This window comes from Coloeus monedula (assembly GCF_965178545.1).
Source record: "Coloeus monedula genome assembly, chromosome: 5".
Classification (NCBI taxonomy): domain Eukaryota; kingdom Metazoa; phylum Chordata; class Aves; order Passeriformes; family Corvidae; genus Coloeus; species Coloeus monedula.
Genome location: NC_138785.1, coordinates 31,349,624 through 31,364,774, shown reverse-complemented (window position 1 = coordinate 31,364,774; position 15,151 = coordinate 31,349,624). Strand labels below are relative to the sequence as shown.

The 15,151-nt window shown below is 39.4% G+C and overlaps 1 protein-coding gene across 1 annotated transcript in view; it reads right to left on the bottom strand.

Moving 5' to 3' along the window:
• The window catches only part of COL25A1 (collagen type XXV alpha 1 chain), a gene marked incomplete at both ends in the record, with an annotated part of 297,729 nt that overhangs the window by 138,852 nt on the left and 143,726 nt on the right, over nucleotides 1–15,151 (bottom strand). The window contains 3 exons of the mRNA XM_082281981.1: nucleotides 167–193; nucleotides 2,291–2,298; nucleotides 4,393–4,437. Coding sequence (XP_082138107.1) covers nucleotides 167–193; nucleotides 2,291–2,298; nucleotides 4,393–4,437 — 80 coding nt within the window. The remainder of the gene's footprint in view (nucleotides 1–166; nucleotides 194–2,290; nucleotides 2,299–4,392; nucleotides 4,438–15,151) is intronic.

Sequence of the window (15,151 nt, the reverse complement as noted above, 5' to 3'; positions counted from 1 at the left end):
GCTTTGTTTTTAAGGAAAATCCTACATTTTCTAGGCATCTGAGAAACCAAAAAAAAAAAAAAAAAAAAGAAAGGGTCATTTTGACAGTAATAAAGAAAAACCAAAATACACCAACAGGATTTTAGAGTAATCGTAAATCGCTATCATAAACATATGATGGTATTACCGGATAGCCATTTCGCCCTGGTAGGCCCTGGTTGAATGAGATGAAATGGTACGACACATTAACAACACAGTCATGACATATGACATAACAAACATGCAGAGTACATCACTAGGAAATTATAATTCGTGTATTGCTTAGTTGTTTTGTATGTGATGACATTTCAAACCAATAAATATGAGATAGGTACTACACAGTGAAGAAATGAGGCTTTGGCAATGGATGTGTTTTAACTTAAATAAGCACTTTAATTAAAAGGCTACTGGCCTAGTGAAATTCTGTTTCTATGGAGAGAATTAGCCATGTAAACTGACAGGCAATATGTAGTTAATTTAAAAAGGTTTAGTGCTTAGGCAGTAAAGTATTAGATTCCACTAGAACAGAGGTGCCAAAGAAGAAATCTGAGATGGCTGTAAATGATCATAAAAAATTTCAAACTCCCCAGCCTTTGACTGCTATTACATGTGCTACTCAGTAGTCATGTACAAAAAAAATAAACAGAGCACTGCAGAAGCCTTTGAAATTACAACCTACACCTAATTCCATGCAGTTTCATGTGGGATATACAAATATTTGATATTTTAAATGAAAACTATTACCACAGTCTCCCAGGTGAAAACAATACTTAAGATCACAACAGTTGCCCCTAGCCAGTGTCTGCATAAATACAGAAGTGAATTAGGAAGAGAAATTACGTTTTTAATGGCTTGTAACAATGTAAAGCATTGCTGCCCGTCAGCAAGATGAAGTCTTGCAGGTTTCAAGCATGAAACTTCAATTCGAATTTGGATGCTTCTTAAAATTATTTAGTTTTGGAATCTATTTCAGGTCTGTGCTAATATTGCCAAGATTAAGGCTTATATGGGGGGTGGGGGTGTTTGTTTGATTGTTTGGGTTTTTTCAATGTACCTATACTGAAACAGTGGGGAACTGAAGTCAAAGACATTCTGAATGAGGCATATAGTGAACTCTTGCCACATTGCCTTGGTACAGGAAAATAGCCTGTATCATGATTTATGTTCGCTCTTTGTGCTTCATTGGAGGGCTGCAAAAGAAATTGGGGGAAAGAGTGTTTCTTTCAAGTAAACAGCACCTTTAAGCATTAAGCCTGGCTTTCCATTGATTGCTTGTTAAATGAATTTGTCACTATGAATTGCTGAGCACATAGTCAAAATCTCACAAGGATAAGTAATAGCATGACTCAATATATGCAGTTTACAGTAAAATCTTCAGGTCACAGCAGGAATTCAACATATTAACTAAATATTCTTAAACATGCATGTAGCATAGAATAGACAGATGATAGAGTCTTGAAAATATTGTGGAAATACTGCATCTATTAAAGAAAAAAACACAGAAGTCTGCAAACTGTAAAAGAAGTAATGTTTTAACAGTCACACTCCTACACCATATGATGCACATGGATGGCATGACAGATACAAATGTTTGAGACATATGTGCTTACTCCTGTCCTTCAAGTCAGACTTTTGACCTACTGTTGGAACATACAAATAAGCAAACAAAAGACACACAAAAAAACCCAAGCAAAAAACCAAAAAAACCCTCAAAACCTCAGAAGAGAGAAAATGTTTTCTCACAAGAAGAATTAGCACAAGATTCAATCAGCAATTGAATAGTACTATTTAATAATAATTTTACGCAAGCACTTACTGGCTTCAGTAGCAATTACAGTGAAACGAGCTGGACAGCCTGTATGCCTCCAAAGAACAGGGAGATTGTACCCCAAGACTTTGTGATAAATGCAGAGGAGGTTATTACCTAGCAAAAGTGGCCAAGTCTGGGCTTAAGATAGGATACTCACGTGTTTTTATACTGCAGTAAAATCTGTGTTATGAAGTCACAGGCAAAATGAACATAACGTACTTACGCAGAATTGTGAATCCAAATGGCCATCTGGAGCGCTGAACATAAAGCTTTATTGGTTTAGAGACTTTTTTCTTAAGGAACTTTCTGATTAAATTATTCAGCTCCAAAATACTGTGTACGTGTAAATATCAAAATTCCCTCTTGAGTATACATGATCATTTTATCACGCTGATAGCTTAACAGGATCTAACAGATTTCTCCCTGATTCTGGAAGAACCAACAACGTATCACTGTACTTACAGGAGGTCCTGTGGGGTGGGGGAGAGGGGAAAAAAGGGTAAAAAAAGAAAAAAAGAACATGTAAGGTTACAAAGTTACTGAAGAAGGACATACATGTACAGTCAAGCACAAGGCCTTGGGATTGTCAGTGAGCAGCACTGGTAATACCGGGCACACATTTTCCCACTCAAGTAATCTTGAGCTTTGGTAGTGCTCTGAAGCTTGTAAATATGACTACTGCCTAAATGCATGCACTTACCTTAACAAATCTTCAATTACAGTCATGCAATCTTATGAAAATTTCTTCTCCATTCATTTCCATGCAATTTCATGCCATTCCAAAAATACCAGCCATGGACTACAATTCATTTTGTCAGACTCCACATAAAGCATATGTAACCACATCACCAGTTTCAGCTAACCACACAGTAAGCACTTGATCAGAGCTTGGCTGAGGAATTGCACAAAGTACCCTTGGCATTTAACCTGGGCATCTTGTCAAGAATACATGTACCAGCATCTTCCAGAATTCCAACTTCGCCTGTGAGGGGAGGTTTCAGTGGCCACCTGACAGTGCTGAACTTTCTTTTCATCGCCTTCCTCTCTCAAGGCACACATATAAAATGCTCCCCATTAAAATGTCACACTTTGTGAAGTGATATTTGCACATTTTTTCAATTATTTAGACCTCAAAGACTTTTGTGTAGGAGTTCTTGGAAACATTATCAAAGGGCCACAAATCAAATCTACTATTTCAGTCCTATTAGGTTGAGCAGCTGCAGCTCCCAAATCAACGGCATTTCATTAAGCTTTTATGCCTCTCTCTAATTTCTGAATAAAGTGAAGTGCAAAAGGAGTATAAAGCAGCAGCAGCTGTACTTTGAGATTGCTTTTAATATTGACAGCCTTTTGGTTTTAACAATGCAATTTTTATTGTCCAGCAACTAAGGTAATTTCTTTATTCTGGCAAACATTCTTAAACAGCATTTTAAGGTGTAGGTCTGTTTTTAAATGAGGGATCCATTTCCTTTATTAATAGTTTAGCATGTGTTTATTTGAGATGTACAATGAATCAATGTGTATCGCACAAATTAATTTCCAGGATCATTTGTAATTTAATCTTCAACCACAGAATTTCTCTCTGTATCACAGCCTCTTTCTCTGAAGTAAATACTAAGACAACAGTGAATGGAAACACCAAGGTGATTTGTATCAACCTTTGTCAGGGCTTGGCTTTAGTTTTGTGATTCAGAAAGATATGGAAATAGTTTTTAAGAGCCAGATAAATTATCCTTTACATAGATAAGAAAGGCTATGGAAGATTTATAGAGATCAAGGTGACTGGAAGACTTTCCTAGCTGGCAGATTAGACAAGACAGCCAAGGAGAATAGAAATGCTCATTTTCTACTGCATTGCCTCCACAAAGGTCACCTTGATGAAAAACTCAATCCCACAAGGTAATTGATTCAATTGTTGTGAATGTCAACAGCAAGAGGTGCTCAGCATCTCGCAACTTTGCCTCAAATGAAATTTCAAGCTACACACCACCAGCAGGTTTCTATCAATGGCAACCTCCCTGGTACAGAGCAATGAACCAACAAATGTTTTTCTTATTTCTGTTAGAACTTAACTGCTCATTTCTATAAAACAACTTCTCTCATGCAGAGTAGTCTACTTATCACATTATCCCCCTGATTATCAACATTCTTGACATAAGGAATTTTATTTCCTTATTTATTTCCTTATAAAATTGTTCTCCTCAAGCCAAAGGGGCCTGACGTAACACTGACACAGTATTCCAACTACAGACTTACATGGAGTTATTCTAACTTGTGCAAGTGTGAGAAGACCCCTAAAGGGTTTGACAGTTACAGATGTGTTTCCAAAGACACCGTGTCGAGCTTTATGAAGTGTGCCCACAAATTAAGGATGCCCAAGACTAGAAAAATATCTGGAAGGCCACCAGATATATGCCAAGGCTCACAATATTTTACCAGAGAAGTTTCAGAATTCTTTTTCAGAGCACACATGCAATACAACTAAAAATCAAGGCATGCTGGGTATGCATCCTCACAAAAACAGACATCAAATGACAAAAGATCTTATGAAATTGAAAACTTACCAGTCTCTCCTCTTCTTCCCCGCTTACCTCTTTTCCCTGGAGGACCTAAAATGAAGATGGTAGATTGTAACTTTGTCCCTTGAAATTACATGTAGAATATCATTTGTTTGGATGTAAGGGCATTAGACTGATGTACCACATGAAGTTCAGAGACTTTGGCTGAGCAGGTGCAAAAGAAAACCTGAATAAGATTTAGGAAGTTTGGGATAAATTTTACAGCTATGGTACCCACTACAGGCTCTCTGAAAAAAGGCTGGGAGAATCTTTAAAGGTCATCCAGTTCATCCCTCTTCTTCAAGGAAATGTTAGCCACATCTAAATTATTATTGCAATTTCCACAGGAGTTTTTTTTTCCCCCCAATATTTCACTGTTCTGACCAGTGGAACATTTTTCTTTATGTCCCACTCACTGCACTGAAGCCCATCAATTCTTGTGCTTTCCACCATGAACCCCAGAGAAGAAATTTCCCCTTTTCCTCTCTCAAAAAAGTCTTTGTATTCCTCAGAATTGCTGCACCATTCCTTCAATTACATCATGGGACATGAAGTTTTATTCAGTTATTCCTGTATTAAGCCGGAAGATTAGTATTTATTTATAAGAGTAAATCCTCTGGAATTTGCTTTCAGCCTCTATCTGAAAACATGCAAGAGATGAAGAAATCACCACCTGGCTTGCCATCCCCCAAACACTTAACAACAATGTATGTGTTGACAGACACAGTGTAATGTGCTTTGCCTCCAGTTTATATTTGTTAGATATAACACAATGGCTTAGTCACTGTATTCTTTTTGCTGAGAAATCTTTACTTCTCATTGTCCCTTCTCCACAAGTATTTACATAATACAACCAGCGTCTGCTGTCACCTCCAGAAAAAAAAATAAAAAAGGAAAAAAATCCTTTCCTCCCCTCATTTCTGCCTTCAATATCCTCTTCTAAAAACTTCAGATCTCAGATGTCAGACTGCAGACACCTTCCCCACTCTTCTTGGTGACCTTGATATACTGTTCCTGAAAATGCCAAGAAAGCACACTTGCACTTCTCCATGTACAGTTTGGAGGAGAAGCAGCAGCTGTGGGGGTGACACAAGTACTGAAACTTGGCTGCTCTGAAAAGAGAACCACAGGTGGGACTCTCAAAGCCGCTGAAGAGAGGCGAGCGCACGGGTGGAATTTCCAAAAGCAGCGACACGTGCAGGAGCACAAGTACCTCTGCTGTGGCTGTATCTCACCGTTTGTAATGGATACGAGATGCACAGGTGGTTTTGTGCAAATAGTCTGCTACTTTAAACTTTACAAATCATCTGAAGTATCATGCCACAGCTTTTAAATAGCTTTGCATTATGTATTTGCAGCAATCTGGCTTAAAATACTAAGATGCTGGAAAGCAACATTAGTGAAACAATTGCAAGATATATATGAAACAGCATTAGTTTTCCAGGTGAATAAAATACTGTTTATTTAAAAAGAAAGGAAGAAGGAAGAGGAGAAAAAAAAGAAGAGAGAAAGGAGAAGGGAGGAGAAGGGAGGAGAAGGGAGGAGAAGGGAGGAGAAGGGAGGAGAAGGGAGGAGAAGGGAGGAGAAGGGAGGAGAAGGGAGGAGAAGGGAGGAGAAGGGAGGAGAAGGGAGGAGAAGGGAGGAGAAGGGAGGAGAAGGGAGGAGAAGGGAGGAGAAGGGAGGAGAAAAGAAACATGAAGAAGGAAAAGAAAGAAAATAGAAAAGCAGCTCTTGTCTTTAACATGGAGAGGCTTAGTCCTATCAAAGCATTGAAAATTTGACTAAAATCCTTCTTTCCTGTTCTAATAATTACTGTAGTGGCATAATGCAACACAAGTTTAAGACAACAATATCATACAAGGAAAGAATGGCATGGGATATTCATAATCAATAGCATGAATATTTTGGTATCATGAAATATAGCAAAAGTATCACTTAAGTATGGGAGAATCTTGCAACTTCCTCCTGAAACACTCCAGCCTCTGCAAGGGGCATCTATGGAAACTTCTTACACAGGAAATTGCATGTTACAGACACAATAAGTTTCTATATACACCTCTATTTTCTCCCCCCACAACTAAGACTGAAACTTCTTAGAGTCCCCCTGCATGCACACAGCCCTGCAGAGGCCCTCTGTGGAGATTTCCTGGGCTGTACCCAAGCTTACAACACAGCCATAGAGTAATTTGGGCTCATCATGAACATGGATGTGCAGGAGAAACTTAAAAGGTTCTTCTCCAGGTAATGACATGTCATCGTGCATATAGCAATAATATTCTGCTAAACAGGGTAGTAATATTTTATTTTATTAAACTTTAAGTGTGCTATAGGCGTGCACACACACAGACAAGTCTACTACCAGGTTTGCTTTTGAGAAAGAAACAGCACTTTGAAATTAAAAATTTCAGCTACAGATCAGCAAAACACATTAAAGTCACTAACATAAAACCCTGAAGGTAACTTCAAGCTATGAATTTTAGGAAGGAATGAAATCTGTCCAGAAAACCAGACTTCCACAGAGCACTAAGTTGATAGTTTAGCTGTGTACAATGAGAGCAAAGAATGGGCTCCAGTTCAGCTCTCTCCTCTGAAATCAGTTGCTGCTCCCTTCTAACATGTTATTCTAAGATTATTAGATTCAAATGTGTGAATCACCAGAAAAATTACTGTAATTACTATGTTTCCAAAGTAACCACACCACTGAGGTTATTACTCTGGACTTAGACCAATATTAATGAAACCATACTACTGTCCATGACCATCAGACCAACAGTATTTAAGGGACACTGAGTGACATGTATCTCTTCTCCCTCTCATTAAAACTTTTTTGATTTGTGCACTGTTTAAGTCTGTCAAGATGGTGGCATTTGCAAAACTCAAAATAACTGTGAGATGAGAGATGGACCTTGCAAACTTCTACTAGATTTTGGTGACCATTTGAGGAAATAGTTTCTATATATATATCTATTTACTTACTTTTTACCAATACAAACTAATTCATTTTGAACAGTTTACCACAGATGGTTTCAATTCACAGAAAACTAAAGCTGAAATTTATGGTCATCTCTCGATGACCTACTGCTTCAGAAAGTACACAAGCTTTCATGTTTTCTGAACAGGCTGCTTTCTCTACATCTCAACTGCTAATATATCATCTGTAGCTCCAAGAGTTTCAAGCTATCAAAACCTCAGGAAATTTTCTATAAATATTAATTTTCCATCTGTCTATAATATTATAACTTTGCACTAATTGGACAATTTGGTGGAGACTCATCACAGCAGAAGGAGCAGTGAATAAAGTTATATTATGGATAATGTCAGCTTACATCAAGCCCACAGATTTTTACAGCTTGCACAAAACACTCAACATGACACAACTACTCTGAACTTTCCTGCCTGCCTGGGGTAAAAAATGAAAGTCTCTTCAAGAGTATCAGAAACATCCATGCTGAATTGAATTTATTCCGGAGTATTTTAAGAGTATTTTGTTTTAAAATGTATTTTCATACTAAAAATAGAAGTATTAGGAACAAAAATAGGAGTTTAAATCTCAGTGGAGTGAGTTGGGTTAATAAAGACTAATAATACTGAGCAATAAGCAAAAGCTTGTTTCTAGTAGCCAACTTTGCCAAAACATTGTTTTTCCAGGATCACTACATTTACCCACAAGTAGGGAGTAAGAGTAAAATGCCAGATCACCTGGTTTTCATTTTTAACTTAATTTAGTTTGAAAATATTTGAAATTATTTTATTCTTCCAAAACCATTTAATTCTTATCAACAGAAAATTTAGAAAGATTTTTTTTCCATTCAGTTGTTTAAAAAAAAATAATGCCACTGCTCTTCCATATTTATGAAGGGAATTTTGGAATGGAAAGAAACTAAAATCTAATTGAAACTAAAAGTCAATTATTTATCTAAATTTATCTTCTCAAGCACAAAATGTCAGCCACTCAAAAAGTTTTGTCTCTCTTACCTACCGTGAGTGTCTGTCAAAAAAAAACCAAACAACACCACAAATAAACAACAAAAAAAACCCCTCTCACCCCACACAAAATGGACAAAACCACCCATACTCTTTAAATTTATTGATGCCTTTACAGCAAACAAATTCTATCTTTCAGAAACAGCAGACTGAAAAAAACCCAAAATACCCACCCCATATGGTGAGTGAGACCTAGAGTACCATTATAAGCACCTGCCAGGAACAAAACATGCTTTGCCATTTGGTCACCAGCTGATGCAGAAAGTCAAGTTTGTCCTAATTTTGGAAAGAATTACAGTGGCATCATCAAGTCAAAATAAAAGGATTTACCCATCTATGGTTATAAGAAACTCCAAAGCTATTAATCCTCACTACAAGTAACAGCTCCTACATCAAACCATGCACCAACCTAAGAATTACACAAGAGTTCAGAATCCTGTTCCCTCTTTTACTGATGCCCAGGATATTGCTCACATAGTGTTTCACACACAAACATAGCTACTGTTAAAGGGAACGAGTATTCTACGTGTACATGAGAAGAAGAATATTTTCCTGGATATTTCAAAGGACATGAAGTTCACAGCCTTTCAGAAGGTTTTTACCTGTCAAGTCAGAAAAATGAATTCACCCAACTACATTCTCAGAGTAAATCCTGAGCAACTTTGTTGAAGGTCGTAGAATTACTTCAGTATCGTCAGGCATAAAACTGTCAGCCTTGCTGAAATCATGTGATTAAAATATCCAGAAGTCAGCTGAACTATACCAACCAAACCATCCTTTCTGATTCAACACTAACACTGGGAAAATAACTGCTATTGATTGCATTTCAAGCTCCATCACTCCAAGCCATAAAGGGATCCAACTCTTTCCTTTCCACTTACAAAGTACAACCCAGCTGTCATCATTTTATCCCACTTCACATTTCTCCCTGTTAAACTGACTCAGGAAGGAGTAGGGCACTGAAGAGAGCCAACCCCTCACTACTCAGAGGGAAAGGAGAGCCTCCCCAGCAAACTGGCACCTCTCCCTCACAACTGGAGGAGCACCAGGCCAACAGGCCAGCACTGCAGGCAGGCAGCAGAGCAGAGTGGCAGGCATTGAGCCTAACCCTCCTCCTGTGAAATATGCATGCCACAAGCAGCGTGGTGGCTCCAGGTAATGCTGTGTGAGTGAGTGCCCCATCCTGCCAGCCTCCACCTGCCAGGATGGTCCCCACCTCCAGCAAAGAGCACTGAAACATCCCAGGGGGCTGAGCACTCACCCGCTGGATGTCTATCTAGGTGACAATAGATTCAACAGACAAATCCATGGTCCCTACCCACAGCACCGCCATCAAAGGGAGGATTTCTATCTCCAAAGCTGAGCATGTTCTTATAAACTCTGCATGGATCTATTCCAGGATACTTCATCAGCCTTTTCTGCTCTCTCCTCTTTTCTCAGCTTTTTTATCTCATGTAACACTTGGACTCTTCATTACCATTCCACCTGATCTGTCAGTCTTCTTTGTACCTCAGTCTGTCACAGCCTGCCTGAGCTTCCTACCTCATAAAATTATCTACCTTATTTCGAGCCTCAGCTGGATAAATAACATTCATTGTTTCACACACAGTACATCATCTATTTGGCTCACCGTGAAGTATCATTGCATTGCAGGGCTTGGATACATGTCAGAACCTATTATGCAACTTGGCTGAGGAAATGTCAAAAATGAGTCTGTCTGATCCCCACAGCAAAGCAATCTGACTGCCCTAAGTCAGATTTGTAGCATTTCTGTACATGCTAAATACCACCTGACTAGAGACATCTAGCATAACCTTATTACACTTGTACCACATGCCACTGAGGAAGAATCCCATTACTGTCACCTGTGAAATAGCCAGACCTGCACACACACACACACACACACACACACACATATATATATATTTATAGAATCATAGAAAGGCTGGGCTTGAAAGGGACCTTAAAGATCATCTGGTTCCAACCCCCCTGCCACGGGCAAGAATGCCACCCACTAAATCAGGTGCTCAGGACCCCATGCAGCCTGGCCTTGAACACTTCAAGAGAAGCAGCTTCCACAGCTTCTCTGGGTAACCTGTTCCACTGCCCTCACAGTAAAGACTTTTTTCCTAACATCTAATCTAAATCTCGTCTTTTACTTTAAAACTGGTGCCCTTTGTCCTAGCACTATCTTCCTGTGCAAAAAGTTGTTCTCCCTCTTTTTTATAAGCCCCCTTCAGGTACTGAAAGGCTACAATATGGTCTCCACAGAGTTTTCTCTTCTCTAGGCAAGACAGCCCCAATTTTGTCAGCCTGTCCTCTCAGTAGACCGTTTCCAGCCCTCTGATCATCTTGGTGGCCTGTTCTGGACTCACTCCAACAGAGCCACATCCTCATGCTGGGGACCTCAGAGCTGGACACAGCACTCCAGGTCCCTCACTCTGCTGGCTTCACTTCTTGTGATGCAGCCCAGGACACAGATGGCTTTGGCTTTCTGGGCTGTGAGCACACACTGTTAGTTCATGTCCAGCTTGTCATCCACCAGAATCCCCAAGTCCTTCTCCACAGGGCTGCTCTTGATGGGTTCTTCTCCCCGTCTTGACTCATATCTGGGATTGCCCCAACCCAGGTCCAGCATTTTGCACTTGGACTTGTTGAACCTCATGTGTTTCTTGTGGGCCCAATTCTACAGCTTGTCCATGTGCCCCTGGACAGCATCCTGTCCTGTTGTGTTAGCTGCACTGCTCAGTCCCTGTCATCTACAAACTTGCTGAGGGTGCTCTCAATCTTGCTGTCTATCCAAGAGACAGAGATAGTAAAGAGCACCAGTCCCAAGATGGAACTGTGAGGGACACCAATTGTCACCAGCTGTTTTCCATCTCACCTGTAAGTCCAAAGATGCTTTCCTTCTGTAAGTTACAGTAGAGGGTTCACAGCAATCCTGGGTTTTGAGCACTCCCTAACCACCACACAACTTCCACTTCTCTCCCTCCAGCTGCATTCCTCACAGATAGTTTTCTGGCATGAATGTATTATACCTGTTTGGTTCTATTCAGATCCAGGCACTTGAGTATCTGAAGTCAGGATTTCCCTGCCAAGCACTCAGATAGTTCTTTGGGTTGAAGCTGCCTGAGAACTTTGTGAATGCTTCTGGTGCCGCTCCCTGCAGCTAGATGCTTGAGTTCTTAATGGATATGCCCCTTTAGGTCCTCTGCCAGCTACCAGTTCTCATCCCAACCTGAAGCCTGGGTTCATTAAACACTACATGAAATATCAGGTGCATGTCTTGTTTTAAAGCCACAACATAAGGTGGGATATCTTCTTTCTACATATATCACAAATTACCTTATTAACACAGGTAAGAGGTGTGAAAGCAAGTTCTTCTGTCTACAAATCCTCCTCCCACCATTTTTTTTTTTTCTGCATTTTATGTTATTGTTTTCATGTTCTGTAGGAGTGACAAATGTTCCAGCAAAAGTGGAACCACTGGTTTACCTAACAGAGCTACAGCATATTTTGCATTATACTTTATCCCTGTGTATGCCAACACTTTGGCCATGCCCTCGGCCACAGCTGTAGTTTTAGGAGTGCCTTTACTGACATAATCATACATACACCAAAACTTTCCTGAATCACAGAAGTCTCACAATGCGTTACAGTCCCAAAATTCATTCATAATGTCATTTTCTCTCTTTCTTTTTTGTTCAGTAGTAGAAGGACCGGGGTAAGAAACACTGCTGCTTACACGAGCTCATTTTAGGAAGACTTAACAGTGCAGAAAGAATGGGTTCTTGAACTTTGCATTTTTTTATGGGTTACTCCATCACCACAGAGCTGTGGCAGAACACAAGTAACTGATTACAGTTAAAATACTGTCAGAGGTGAAGATTCACGTTTATAAGGCAACCAATGAAATGCTGCACGTCAGATCCCAGCATTTTTATCCAGATATAATTATGATTTATTTTGCTTAAGTAGTCTGAAATAGATCCCAGTAGCCTGAGCTAGAACAGTTTGATGGTTCTTACAGACTAAATTTTATTGGTAAAGCTGTTAAACTATTTTAATGAACATATAACACTCCAAGCACACATGGTCATCTTGCAAACACAGAAATAGCTGCTATCACCTGGCTGACAAGTATTGCTGAGGGACAGCTGAAGCATGTAGGGATAGCTATTCTATACTAGCAAGGCATGAAAGTATTATCATTTCAACTAGCCATTCCATTGTATTATTATCATGCCATATCAATAGTTGGCCCTATGATGCAAAAAGCATATGTCATATTGAGAAAAACTATTTAAGCTTCATTTAACTTTTTCAGATAATAACATGGATGAAATAAGAAATAAGGTATCTGAATTAAATTATTCTTCAGCCTCAATGGAATTTAAATTAACTTTAGAAAGAAATTTAGACACTTTTTGAGGACACACAGCCAGCCAGATGGTAAAGTAACTATATGGTACAATTGTAGTCGTATAAAAGCAAAATCATCAGAATCAGAAGTCCTTAAAAGCTCATCCACCTTTAGGAAGTCATATTATATCTCAGTATCAAAGTTCTGTCATCTGGAAAATGACAAATAATTAGAACAAAGCAACAGTGTAAAAAGCATACTACCCTTCTCAAATGCAGTGCTTTGGATGCAATAGGTCTCAAGCAGAGAATCAAATTATAATCTCTAAGAATGAGTCATTCCTTCCCTACTATTTACAGAGTAACACCAGCTGCAGGTCAGGACAGAGGAGGACTGCAGCATTCCAGGTCATGTAGTTGAGAAATGGGGACTTCTCCACCTTCCTCAACCCCAGTGAATGGCAGGTAGCCTCCCATGCAGTAGCATGGAGCAGCTATCCATCCTGGCTGTGGCTTTCATACTACTTGTGTCTGAGTCATTTTTCATCTAAGCCTTTCATGGCCTTGCATGTGCATGGGAGACTTTGGTCATTCCTCCCTCTGAAGGTTCACTCTGACCTGAGGAAACCCATGGCCTCAAAGTTCCTCAAGCAACCAAAAGTGTACATCTCTTCTCAAGACAAAAGGACATCTCTCCCATGTCACGGCAGTAGAATCATAGGCTTAGATGTGTGGGCCACATGAGGGCTGAAATCCCCACATCATGGTAGACTTAAAAAGGCTTTTTCTATTTCCTCACAAGTCCTACATAAACTTATTCCTCCTGCTATAACTTCTCACCACATTCCTCATGTGCTTTTCCCTTCACATTTCATCAGTCTGATTTCGTTTGCTTGTTTTGCTCTTAGTTTTTGCATTCTTTTTCCCTGCTGGCCATATGGCTCTCGGCCGCCAGGCCCAGCACAGAAGCAGCTAGGTGCAACAGCTGGAAAAAAGTCCTTCTCAAGCACCCACATCAGGATTAGACACACTCTCAGTACTCTTGGTAGATGAAACACAGGCTGCTAGTTTTGCTTCGGAACAGTTGGGATAGCTCACCTCAATGCAAATATGGGATATGTTTAGCATGTGAAAAGAATTATTTTTCCAATGCTTATAACTCTGTGGAAGTTGGGTTGTCATCTTTTAACCACACATGACAATAGCAGAAGGTCACACAGACCTGATATCAGCCAAGGTTAAATCTCAGTCTTTCACTCCAAATTAAGGCTATGTGAGACTTAATTCACAAAGAAGAGGTAAAGCCAGAATATGTTTCCTTCAGCTTTCATTCTTAAACATCTGGTTCTGCTTGCAAAAAAAACCCCAACAGACTGCAGTTGCTTTTTGGCAAAAAGGTAAGCCACTGAACACCCAGTCTCATAAGGACAAGGGAAAGGCAATGCTATCAACAATATGTCAGGTCCTCGCAACCCTGATCACAGTTGGTGATGTTATTTTCACTGGCAGTAATGAAAAGAAAATTACCTAACAATCACAATTCAGATTACTCTGAATGCTCATCAGAGAATAAGAATTTTGCTACAATTTTCAACAGCACAGGTTTTAATTAATAAAAGTGCTTTTAAGTGACTACAGTCTCTTTCAGTTTTAGTGCCATTTGTAAACCTTAGCATAAGGTACTCAACTTTTCCACATACTCTGATTTTTCTTCTCAGCTCAAGAGCAAACCCAAAATCCGAAGTATTGCCATGAACAAGTAAAATTCCCATAACAGTTTCATTTTATTCTAAAAAGTCAAAAAGCTAAAAAATTTTCTTCTGAAAAGTCACCGAGTAACCTTTCCAGATTTTTTAAAGATGAGGAACAACAACATTAACACAATATTCAGCTAAAACTGTACAACGCAAATGAAACGAAGTTTTAGCATCCTCGACTATCTCCACTTACATTGTGGAGTCCAGGTGTCTCCTCTTACTGCAGATTTGATCCGCATGCTTAACTTTTAAGCCATGATTGACAAGAGTTCATGATTATGATGACAGATTAAAGTGTTCATTGAATTCAGAGGGTTTTTATTTCAGTTGTGACAGTAGTGTACTGGGAGACAATGAAACACAATATCACAGGATTAAAGGCAGCACATAACTAGTCAGACACTGGTACTGCAATCATCTTGGTCTCACACACGTGCTGATCACCCATTTAAACATAAAACCCTACCCTGAGCAGTGCATATTCCTTTCAAAGTCTTACTCACGTGCCTCCTCTCATTTCTAACATAATAAATATATCATCTGACGAGGAGCTTAGTGACAGCTGCACAAGTTAGTTCTAATTACAAAAAATAATAAGTGGTTTTAAAAGGTTCAGTAAGTCTCTATTGCATAACAGCAGCAAAACAGCACAATTATTGCTT